Raw genomic sequence first — 13048 nt, forward strand, 5'->3', positions numbered from 1 at the left:
GAAAGGGGTGGGGGGGGGGGGGGGGGAGGGAGGAGTTGATAGAAGAAAGAGGGAGACCACTGAGAGCACCAATTATTGCAGTGAATTAGGAGGCATGGGAACAGGGGTGGAGCTGGGTGTGAGACACGGACAACAGCCAATTGAGAATAGGACTGTGGGATCAAGGGATGTATTGTAAGTACACTCCCTAATATGTTATTCTCACTATATATCAGTCACATCATGTTGTGCACTTAGAAGCTTACAATATTACCAGTGTCACAATGTATGACTCATATTATTCTTCCTGAGCTTACAACACAACCTAATCTCTAGACCAACTCATGTGTTGCTGCAAGAAATCGGCAATGCTTGCCACTAAAAAGAGAATTGTTTTCCATTTTAATTTACAGTTGCAGTTCTTACTACTTAGTTTGTAATGGATGAATTTGTTAACCAGCACATGGTTGAGTGGCAGTAGGACACAGACAGATCAAAGTATGGACAGGAAGATGCAAGATTCACTGATAGCTTTCAGTAGGTTTTGGGCTCAGGGGTTGGTAGCAAAATGAGATATTCATTGTAGCAGAGATTGGGTGAAGGAGATTGAATCTTTGACCAGTCCATCATGGCTCAATTTAAGTGCGCAACAGTTTTTCTTTTCTCATACTCTACGAACCTGAATTACAAATCATATTTCCAACACTATACCACGTTTTCTTTCATTTATTAAATTAGTTGCTACTTCAATTTTTTGTATTTTTCCCATATTATTCTCAGTATTTGTTTCACCACTTAGAACACTGAATAATGATTGTATCATCCTCCTATCTTGTGTGTTTTGTTTAGCACAAAGAATAGCCACAATCCATCAATTGAAAACAGAGATACAAACCAAATGTCAAGTTAACATAAATACAAAAACAAACTGTTTGTTGGGAAAAAAAGACACAAATGTTCTGCAAACAGTTTATTTTATCACCGTGGCAAGTTTTCTTATGCTAGTCTCTGGGACAGCTTTAATTCAAGTAACAAAGAACTTACTGCACTTAATTATTCCAATGGGTTTTTTGGAAGACAGTTGTTATCACAAAGTGATGGCATGGAATGGTTTGAACAAAACATTAAATACAGTAAATAACTTAATTTCAAGTATAAAGAAATAACAATTTAATCAAAAAAGGTGTAGAAGTAAAAGTAAAAGTCTTATTTATTTATTTATTTATCACAGGCTTATTGTAAAAAAACTGTTTTCCTGTCTGCACAAGTACAAATAACATTAAATTAAAACTGAAAAAGTTACCTCTCCCTGAAACCACACATACATCACAGCCAGTAAGACATGTCAAGCAATCAACAACTAGTCAACTTCCGCGTCTATGAGAGTCTCACATACTGGTCTCTCCTTCTGTTTACGTGGTTCATATGGTAACATTATTGCTATATATCCTTCTGCCTGAGGCCGCTTAGTGAGAAGCTGTGGCTGTTTCATCAGACGAAAATTAACTTCGATCAACTTTCCTCCAATACATGCACGTATTATATATTTGGTGTCATCACTGCACAAGAGTTCGCAAAGTGCTGAATCTACATTGAGTGCCTGAGCACCCCTCTTTCCTTTCCCACGGACAGAATTATCAGCCCGTTTGGCAAAATCCACTGAGACAACTGACTTGCCGTTTGCAATAACAGGGTGAGTGGGAAGAAGTGTCACCACTGCAATGCGGTTGGAATGTATCAGCAGACAGATATCTCCAACTATTCTTTTGGTGAAGTAGCGTTCCCACGGCGGCAACTGTGGTACAGACAAATCCACACTCTTTTCAATTGGCAAAATATCTTTTACTTTTCTTTCTGCCAACAAAGAAAAGGAGAAACATTTTACATTTCAGAAACACATATATGTCCCATAAAACACCAAAGAACTGTCAAAGCAACAACAACTACTACTACTACATGCAGTAAATGTTTTGTGTTCATAACTTTTTGGAGTAATAATAAAACCTTATAAAACAAATATTGCAAATTTAGAGGGGCAAAAAACTTATGATCATCCAAAGGCTTTTCTCTTGCACTGTATGTTTCATTGTTAACTACATTAAATTAGATGTGCTGTTTCTAAGTAAGGGGACCTTCACAGATGAGGGCACCAGACAAAAACATTATACAATAAATATTTTGCACAAGAAGTTGCACTCCACAGAATCTAAGGGAAGTGATAATCGAGACTATCAATAAAATTAGAGCCCCTTTTTCATTTCTAAAATAATACAATAATTGCAATAAACATTAAAATATACACACTTCAATACACCAATAGCCAAACATCATCAAGTGAAGAATTTATAGTGTTTAAGATTAATGATATTAAAGCATAACAAAGAATTCACATTACATGATATTATCAAAAATACAGTGTGATTCAGGAGGAATATCACATAATTTGTGGGGTAATTCAAAAAGTGAAAATAACCGATGAAGTCCTATGAACATGTGTCCGATTTTCAATTGTAACAGAACTGGAGTGGGCTGAGGGGGTACACAAATCTGTGAATGAATATGAAAACAGGTGTAGATATTAGTTACTGAAATACTGTGTAGGTGCTGTGGTGGACAGACTAATGGTGGGACAGATGACATATCCATCCTACGGGAGGTGTGAGGGTTCTCCGAGATATGGCAGCACTGTGATGTTGCACCGAAGCAACAGCTGCAAGTGTACTCAGTGTGCAATCATCGGTTGTATCAACAAGCAGTCGTGACGCCATGTGTGTGTCGTGCTTGAGTGTTGCTTAACTGAGCAAGTCCATTGTGCCCATGAATACCAATAAGTCATATACATTCACCCATGCAGAAGACACAGACATGTCATTTGTGTATGGGTACTGTAATGGTGGTGTCCGTGCAGGTGTGACAGAACACCAGAGACTTTTCCTGCCTGATGAACTGCCTGCATGAGCATATTTCACAGTGTTTTTCACATATTATGTGAATCCAGAGCAATACTCCATGTACATGTATCAGAATGTGCAGCCATCCATCCAGCTGAAGAAAGGGCAGACATTATTGCAATGGCACTACAGAGTCCCACCATCAGTACATGGCGCATTAGCCATCAGCTCAGTATTATACTACCATGAATGCGGCTACGTTACATTCAGAGGGTTTGACTCAGGAAGGAGACTACAATTTTGTGAATGGTTGGCTGTATGCAGAGATGTAGTGCACTAGATTTTATTTGCAGATGAGGCTACATTTAATCACAGTGGTATGATGGACACATGCAGTTCTCATAATGGGCAATGGAGAACCCCACATGAGACTAGGGAAACAAGATTCCAGGTTAGGTTCTCAGTGATTGTCTTGTGTGGTATGACTGATGACCCGGCTATGGGGCCTATGTTCCTGCCAAAAGTACATGACAGCCATAGCAGATGCACATTTCCTGACACAAGACCTACCTGGGCTTTCAGTGTATGCTGATAACAATAGCTCCACACTTAAGAATGATATACAACTGCTCACTAGATGAAACATCCGTACCAAAGTCTGGAAAGTTGCACAGGTCACACCAATATTCAGGAAAGATAATAGGAGTATGCCACTAAATTACAGGCCCCTATCATTAACATCAATATGCAGCAGGATTTCCAAACATATATTCGAACATTATGAATTACCTCAAAGAGAACGGTCTATTGACACGCGGTCAACACGGATTTAGAAAACATTGTTCTTGTGAAACACAACTAGCTCTTTACACACACAAAGTGTTGAGTGCTACTGACAAGGGATTTCAAATTGATTCCATATTTTTAGATTTCCTAAATACTTTTGACACTGCACCACACAAGTGGATTGTAGTGAAACTGTGTGCTTATAGAATATCATCTCAGTTATGTGGCTGGATTTGTGATTTCCTGTCAGAGAGATCGCAGTTCATAGTAACTGATGGAAAGTCATTGAGTAAAACAGAAGTGATTTCTGGCATTCCATAAGATAGTGTTATAGGCTATCTGTTGTTGCTTATCTATGCAAATGATTTAGGAGACAGTCTGAGCAGCCTTCATAGGTTGTTTGCAGAAGATGCTGTCATTTATCATCCAGTAGTCATCAGGAGATCAAAACAAATTTCAAAGCGATTTAGAAAAGATATCTGTATGGTGCAAAAATTGGCAATTGACCCTAAATAAATGAGAAGTGTGGGGTCATCCACATGAGTGCTAAAAAGAACCCGTTTAACTTCAGTTACACAATAAATCAGTCATGTCTAAAGGCCATAAATTCAACTAAATACCTAGGAATTACAATTACAAACAACTTAAATTGGAAAGAACACACAGAAAATGTTGTGGGGAAGGCAAACCAAAGACTATGTTTCACTGGCAGAACACTTAGAAAATGTAACAGAGTTACTAAAGAGACTGCCTACACTACTCTTGTCTGTCCTCTTTTGGAGTACTGTTGTGCAGTCTGGGATCCTGACCAGATAAGAATAACGGAGTACATTAAGAAAGTTCAAAGAAGAGCAGCATGTTTTGTATTATCCCAAAATAGAGGAGAGTGTGCCACAGACATGATACAAGATTTGGGATGGACATCATTAAAACAAATGCGTTCTTTGTTGCAGAGGAAACTTCTCACGAAGTTTAAATCGCCAAGTTTCTCCTCTGTATGCGAAAATATTTTGTTGATGCCAACCTACATAAGGAGAAATGATCATAATAATAAAATAAGGGAAATCAGAGCTTGCACGGAAACACATAGGTGTTCCGTTTTTTCTGCACACTGTCTGAGATTGGAATAATAGACAATTAATGTGAAGGTGGTTTGATTAATCCTCTGTCAGGCACTTAAGTGTGATATGCAGAATATCTATGTAGATTTAGATGTAGATATCTGTCCCACCATTATTCCACCCACAACAGCACCTACAAAGGGTACTAGGAAAGTTTTGGAATGCAGCTTTATTCATTTAATTTTTTCAAAGCAATTTTGCAACACTGAATACGCCTCTCCATCCTCCAAAACCAATCCCTAAACCTGTTCACTCACGTTTCTGTAGGGAGTATGGCACACTAATTGTCCCAAGCCCTCAGGAGGTCCTGATCACTTGACAACTGTATTCCTTTCAGCTTCATTTACACAGGTGGGAACAGTGTAAAGTCACAAGGAGCAAGGTCTAGACTGTAAGGAGACTGCTCAAGAAGTTTCAGTTCAGTACCCTTCAAATATTTAGTGCATGCTTCGGGATGGTGAGGTGGAGTGTTGCCATGATGGAGGAACTAAATGTCCATTCTTGACTTCAGTCACATGTTCTTCAAAGATTGGATGACCTTGGGCAGGCACTGCTCAGTGTACCACTTAGCTGTGACTGTCTTCTGTGTGTCCAAAACAACACACTTCACAATTCCACTCGATTTGAAAAAAACAGCTATCATTCTCTTCTTTACCGATCAGAATTTTCTGGGTGTGTCGTCTTCTTCAAGGACCCAAACTTTGTTTTGAGTCTTATTCTGCTCTTCAAAACAGTACAGCCAACTCTTGTCACCTGTCACAATGTTATTTACATACTGAGATCGTCCCTTAGAAAACTTCTTTTAACATATCCCCAGCACCAAGTCACATGTCGTGCCATCTGCTCTTCCGTCAGTCTGTGCAGCACCCAAAAACAACAAAGTTTCTTTACTTGCATATGATCACACATAATCGAATGAATTGCTGGTGCATTCAGCCCTAAGGTATCCTTTATCTGCTTATAGGTCACTTGCCTGTCTTAGTCTAGCATTTTCCTCATACCATCAAACTTTCCCTCCACAACTGATGATCGTGGGCTTCCCATCTCCTCAGTGTCCTCCAGAGTGGAATTCTCTGTACCACCTGAATACAGTTGTACAATGTGGACACACATCTGAGTGCAAGAGTCATTTCTTCAAAGCACTGGTCTATGTTTAAGCCACACATGAAGTTGTACCGCAAAACTGTGCGAATCTCACTTCCTGACCACGATGCCATAGCAGGAACTTCAAACTGACCCTCATAGAGAACGACTGTGCCCACAGACTTGTCACGTGGCTACAACGCAAGTATAAAGTATTCTCAGAACACACCAACTATCAGCCTCCTGCGATTTATTGTTGCGTCATATTGCAAAAATTTCCTAGTACCCTTTGTACACAGTATTTTGGTAATATTCACATCTTTGTATTCCTCCATGGAGGTGCGTAGACTACAATCCACTCAAGTTCTGTAACAACTGAAAATCAGACACATGTTCATAAGACTTTTTCAGTTTATTTTCACATGTAGAATCACCTCACAAATTGTGTGACATTTCTCCTGAATCACCCTGTATATACATCAATAATCTGTTGAGAAAATCACGAGTGGATCAGAAGTAACTGGCCAGCAATGTATACTTCAAGTCCTTCTTAAAATGCACTTTATTAACAGCTGTACTTTTTATGGCAATACGTAAGTTACTGAAAACAAGTTTTCATTTATTCACAGATCTCAAGAGCAACAGTTTAGACATAATTACTGGTTTCAGTGACTAATGAGGATACTTAGATATCACAAAACCCTGTAAATGTGCACATACTTTTTTAATCACGATGGAGAAAAAAATACAAAAAAGTTTAACTGCAGTGATCACCATCTTCTTTATTGACCATACCATACTTTGGACTGTTCCTGAATGACGAACATTAAGTGTAAAACATGTTGCTGTTGTGTTACAATGCTTAGTACTTATCTGAAAGTAGTAAGATGCCTAGTTTGTGGTCTGTAATTAAAAAAGTGTCACAATGATCTCTCCAGTGACAAAAGTTTCCATATTAGCCCCCATTTGCATAACCAGCAGGGGACTGCCACAGTGGAGGTAAAAAGACAGAATAACTAATGAAACAGTTAACACACTATCAGTAAAAGTGCAGAGTGTCAGAAGTTTAAACATAGTACGGCACCTACTGAAAACGGAAATGTAAAAGCTAAGTCTAGGTACAGAAGAGGGTCAGTAAAGTGAAATAGAAATATAAAGAGTTTTGATCAGATTAATGTAGAGTAATATCAACAGCAGCAGAAAATGATATGATGGGAGTTGGATTCATTATGCACAGGGAAGCCGGGAAGATAGTGAACTACTGAAAACTGTTTAGTCATAGGATTGTTCTAATCCGAATCAACAGGAAACCAACATCGACAACAACAGTGCATGTATAAATACCTACACCTCAACCAGAAGATGAAGAGACACAGGAAGTATTTGAGTCTACTGAACAGATAATTCAGTATGAAAACAGAGATGATATTCTAATAACCATGGGGGACTGGAACACAGAGGCAGGGGAAGGAATGAAAGAAAATGGTTATGGGAGAATAAATGCTTGGTAGTAATGAGTGTGGGAGGAGAAAGCCTAATTGTGTTCTTCAATAAATTTCAGGAGGTAATAGTAAATACACTGTTCAAAAACCACAAGTGGAGGAGGTATAATTGGAAAAAGCCTGGAGGAACAAAACAGCAGACAATTCAGTTGAAAAGCAATGAACATCTCTGAAACGGGCAATCACAGAATTTGGACACACAAACATTGCTGACGATTGATTTTGCTTCTGAAAAAGTAAGGGAGCCACAGAGCATCTACGACGTTGTGATTAATAATGGAAGCAGGACAAAAGCAAGATCAAGACAAATTCCTAGGATTTGTCTACCTGTAAAAAGTATTTTAGTATGGAAAACGGAGCAAGATATTTGAAATTCTGAGAGAAATAGAAGTAAGCTATAAGGAAAAAATGAGTCACATATACGATGTGTAAAAGAACCTAGGGAGAAAAACAAGAATGGAAAAGAAAGAATGAAACGTTCAGATTGAAAAGGGTGTCTGGCATGGAAGCAAGAGATGAAGTCTTTCGACCCTACCACTCAAGCTACACAGCAAAAAAAGAATGATGGAAATAAAAGACAGGTTCAAGAGTGTTACTAAAATTCTGGGTGAAAGGGTATCAATAACAAGATCTGCTGATGGCATTGCTATCCTTAATAAAGTGAAGTTGAATTACAGGACATGTTGCCTCAAAAGAACAGGCTAATGAGTGCAGAATATGGACTGAGAGTAGACCAACAAAAGACAAAGGTAATGAGTAGTAGCAGAAATCAGGTTAGTGATAAATTTAACATCAAAATTGGGGATTTCAAAGCAAGCAATGTTAAGAAACTCACTACCTTGGAAACGAAATAACTCATGACAGACAAAGTAAGGTGGACATAAAAAGCAGAGGCAAAGAGAGCAAGCCTAGCCAAGAGAAGTCTACTAGAACCAAACATCTGCCTTAATCTGAGGAAGGATTTTGTGAGAATGTACATTTGGAGCACAATGGAAGTGTTTAGAGTGTGGTGCTACAGAAGGATGTTGAAAATTAAGTGGACTAATGAGATAAAGAATAAGGAGTTTGTCTGCAAAATTGGTGAAGTAATGAACATATGGAAAACACAGACAATAAGGAGAAACAAATGGTAGTACATGTGTTAAGACATAAAAGAATTACTTCAATGGTACTAGAGCCAGATGTAGAGGATAAAAACTGTGGGGGAAGACAGATTTTAGGATACATCGTAATATAATGAGGAAGTTCAATGCAAGTACCACTCTAAGATGATGAAGTGGTTGGTACAAGAGAGACTGGTTGGTTTAAAAGGGGAGGGGGGGGGGGGGGGAGGGACCAAACTGTGAAACTGTGAGGTCATCAGTCCCTTGCTCCAGGTAAAATAATTGCACAAGGGAAAGAAGAAAACGGAGACGTACAGCACAATAGCAGGAGAAAGGAAGAACCAGAAGGACAACCACCACTACCACGGACAAAACAGGAAAAGAAAACCAAAGAAGCAAGAAACAGGTAGAAGAAGTAAAAACAAGAAAGCAGATGACCATGGCTGACCGACCAAGAGAATAAAAAGGAAAAGCTAGCCACTCTGCGACACATTAAAACATCAACCCTAAAAGCATAAGAGTAGAGAACACAAATGGACAAAAGACGTGCTAAAACTTATATAGAATGATAAAACCCACTGTCAGGTATAAAATGTAAAACTAAATTAGCCAATGAGACGTTGTCAGCTAAAATTAATGGCAACAAGTCCGGTAACTGAAGAGTCTGTCACAGGGCAGCCAAAGAATGACAGCTCACCAAGATGTGGGCCACTGTCAGCCAGGCGCTGCACCAACACCGAAGTGGGTCATCATGGCGCAGGAGGTAGCCATGTGTCACACAAGCATGGCCAATGCGGAGCCTACAGAGAACCACAGAGTCCCTGTGAGAGGCCCGCATGTAGGACTGCCACACATTCGTAGTCTCCTTAATGGCACACAGTTTGTTGTGCGTGCTGAGGTTATGCCATTTCATCTCCCAAAGCTGCAAAACCTTGTGGCGTAGTACTGAGCACAGGTCAGTTGCAGAGAAGCCGATCTCCTAGGGTTCTGACATGACCTGGGGTCCACACAAACACCACTGAACAACTGGACCATTCCAGGGCATAGATGGACTCCTGGATGGTCGCTACCAAACGATGACGAGGGTAACAATAGTCAATAGTTTGTAGGCTATTCAAGGAGTCAGTACACAGAAGAAACGACTCCCCAGGGCATGAACGGATGTGCTCAAGAGCATGAGATATAGCCACCAGCTCAGCAGTCAATACACTGCAGCCATCGGGCAACGAATGCTGTTCAATATGTCCTCCATGGATGTACGCGAAGCCGACGTGATCATCAGCCATTGAGCCATAGGTGTAAACCACCAGTACATTTCAAGAATCGACAGGAAGTGGCAGCACAGAGGCGTGGGGTTAACTGAGTTCTTAGGGTCATGAGAAACGTCCAGGCGAAGCTACGGCCTGGGTGTACACCATGGAGGTGTATGGAGGTGTAGATGAATGGACCTGAAGCATAGGTGGTAAAGGCAAGGACTCCGGTTCAGAAAGAAGGGATCGGACATGAACTGCAATTGGAAACCCTGACCTGGGCCGCCAATGTGGAAGATGAACTGTCGTAGGTGGTAAAAGGAGACAGTGATTCGGATGCACAGGACAACTACGAACATGTGCAATGTAACTGGCCAGCAGTTGTGCACGCCCAACCAGCAATGGAGGGACTCCAGCCTCCACAAGGATGCTGGTCACCGGGCTTGTCCTAAAAGCTCCTGCTGATAGGCGAATGCCACAGTTGTGTTTTGGATCAAGTAGACGCAACACTAAGGATGCTGTCAAACCATAACCCATACTCCCATAGTCAAGGCGGGATTAAACAAGGGGTCTGTAGAGCTGCAGCAGCGTAGAGCAATTTGCACCCCAGTTGGTGTTGCTCAGTCAGCGGAGGGCATTGAGGTGCTGCCAGCACATCCGCTTAAGCTGACGAAGGTGAGGAAGCCAAGTCAGTTGAGTGTCGCAAACCAGTCCTAAGAATCGATATGTCTCCACTACAGTAAGTGGATCGTCATTAAGGTAAAGTTCTGGTTCTGGATGAACGGTACGATGCCGACAGAAGTGCATAAAACACGACTCTATGCTCGAAAACTGGAAACTGTGGACTAGAGCCCATGACTGCACCTTGTGGATGGCTCCCTGTAGGCACAGCTCAGCAACACCAGTACTGGTGAAGTAGTATGAAATACAGAAGTCGTCGGCATACAGAGAAGATGAGACTGATGGCCCTACAGCTGTTGCTAGACCATTAATGGCCACTTCAAATAGAGATACACACAATACAAAGCCCCGCAGGACCCCATTCTCCTGGATATGGGTGGAATTATGGGAGGCACGAACTTGGACATGGAAAATACGAAGCGACAGGAAATTATGGATAAAAATCGGGAGCAGGCCTCGGAGACCCCACTCGTATAATCTGGCAAGGATATGTTGTCACCAGGTGGTGTCATACGCTTTTCGTATATCAAAAAAGACGGCAACCTGATGTTGGCATCTGGAAAAGGCTGTTCGGATGGTACACTCGAGGGATATAAGATTATCAGTGGTAGAGTGACCCTGGCAGAAGCCGCCCTGACATGGAGCCAATAGCCCACGTGACTCCAGGACCCAACCCAACCACCAACACACCATACATTCCAGCAGCTTACAAAGATTGTTGGTGAGGCTGATGGGCCGATAGCTATCCAAATAAAGAGGTTTTAACTGGGTTTAAGCACTGGAATGATGGTGCTCTCCTGCCATTGCGATGGAAAGACACCAGCACACCAGATCCGGTTGAAGATGACGAGGACATGTCACTTGTAGTCAGATGAGAGATGTTTAATCATCTGACCGTGGATCCGATCTGGTTCAGGAGCTGTGTCGGGGCAATGTGCAAGTGCACTGAGGAGCTCCCACTCTGTATTGGGACATTATAGGATTCACTGTGGCATTTGAGAGTGCGAAAGGCGGGGGGGGGGGGGGGGTAATTCTCCGACGCAGAGGCTCGAGCACAGTGCTCAGTAAAGTGCTCAGCAATCGCGTTTGCATCGGTAGATAACACACTATTTATATTAACGCTGGGAACACCTGTTGGGGTCTGGTACCCGAAAATACGTTTGATCTTTGCCCAGACTTAGGAAGGTGACGTATGGCACCCAATGCTCAAGACATATCTCTCCCAACACTCCTGCTTCCGCGTCGTTTGATAAGTTGGTGAGCACGGGCATGGAGCCATTTAAAGGCTATGAGGTGCTCCAGGGAAGGGTGCCGCGCGTATGTTGCTGTAGAGCTCGCTGACGCTCTTTTATTGCTTCAGTGATTGCCGGCGACCACCGAGGGACTGCCTTTCGCCGGGGGCATCCTAAAGAGCGAGGGATTGTGTTTTCTGCCACACAAGCGATTGTTGTAGTCACCTGCTCAACCATCACATCAATGTTACCGTGTGGGGGAGATTCAACAGTGACAGCTGAGGTGAAAGTTTCCCAGTCTGCCTTGTTTAAAGTCCATTTGGACAGGCCTCCATGGGCCTGACACTGCCAGAGTGACAGGGAGATGGGGAAGTCGTCACTACCACACAGGTCGTCATGTGCTCTCCAGTGGATAGATGGGAGAAGTCCTGGGCTGCAAACTGATAAATCAATGGCCAAGCAGCTATCATGAGCCACACTGAAATGTCTGTCGACTCCAGTATTTAAGAGACAGAGGTCGAACTGAGATAGTCAAGTTTTGACATCTCTGCCTCTGCCAGTAAGCATGGTGCCACTCCACAAGGCGTTATGGGCATTAAAATCTCCCGAAAATAGGAAAGGTTTATGGAGTTGATCAATCAGTGCAGCTAATACATTCAGGGGTACTGCACCATCTGGAGGAAGATATACATTGCAGACAGCTACTTCCTGTGTTGTCCTTATTGTGACAGCCACAGCTTCAAGAGGGTTTTGAAGGGGCACAGTGTCACTACAGACTGAGTTTAAAACGTAAATGCAAACATCACCTGACACTCGATTATAGTCGCTATGGTTCCTGTAGTATGCCTTGTAGCCACGGAGGGCAGGGGTCTGCATTGCCGGGAACCAAGCTTCCTGCAGAAAGCAGGTGTAAAGCTTAACAGTTGCCGTAGCTCGGCCAGTCAGTGGAAAAAACCTCCACAATTCGACTGGAGGATGACGTCATCATGAGAGTGGGAAGGCATGGAACATTCCACGAGGCAGTTTACGCCGCAGGGTCACCTGTTGCAACCGACTTTTTGCCTGAGCAGTCTAAATCCATTGTGTATGAGGGTCCAGAGAGATCTAGGTCCTCAGTGGATGCCAGAATCTCCACCTCATCCGCAGACGCAGAGCTTGTAGGTAGTGGTGGTGTGGGTGCCACCCCAATTCCATTGGTCTTGGGGACCTTCTTTCTGGATTTCTCTCACTGCTCCTTGGATTTCCCTGGCTGGGAGGACTTCACTGATTCAGTCTCTGGAACTGAAGATGAGTGTGAAGCCTAACAACCAGCTGCTTTTGGGTTCTTCAGCCACTGGTGGGCATCATCTTTCCCACTAGCAGAAACCTGGGAAGGAAGTGACCCAAGGGACCCCTTCCAGGTGAGAGGAGCCGAAGAAGA

The 13048-nt window shown here is 42.3% G+C and overlaps 1 protein-coding gene across 3 annotated transcripts in view; it reads right to left on the reverse strand.

The window, feature by feature from the left end:
• Positions 1-936: 936 nt before the first annotated feature.
• LOC124622001 (protein Abitram) overlaps positions 937-13048 on the reverse strand; it is a 37513-nt gene continuing 25401 nt past the window's right edge. For all 3 annotated transcript variants that reach the window (XM_047147550.1, XM_047147551.1, XM_047147552.1), the window contains exon 3: positions 937-1833. In XM_047147550.1, coding sequence (XP_047003506.1) covers positions 1340-1833 — 494 coding nt within the window. In that variant the 3' untranslated portion in view covers positions 937-1339. The remainder of the gene's footprint in view (positions 1834-13048) is intronic.

This window comes from Schistocerca americana, chromosome 7 (genome assembly GCF_021461395.2).
Source record: "Schistocerca americana isolate TAMUIC-IGC-003095 chromosome 7, iqSchAmer2.1, whole genome shotgun sequence".
In the NCBI taxonomy this organism is placed as follows: domain Eukaryota; kingdom Metazoa; phylum Arthropoda; class Insecta; order Orthoptera; family Acrididae; genus Schistocerca; species Schistocerca americana.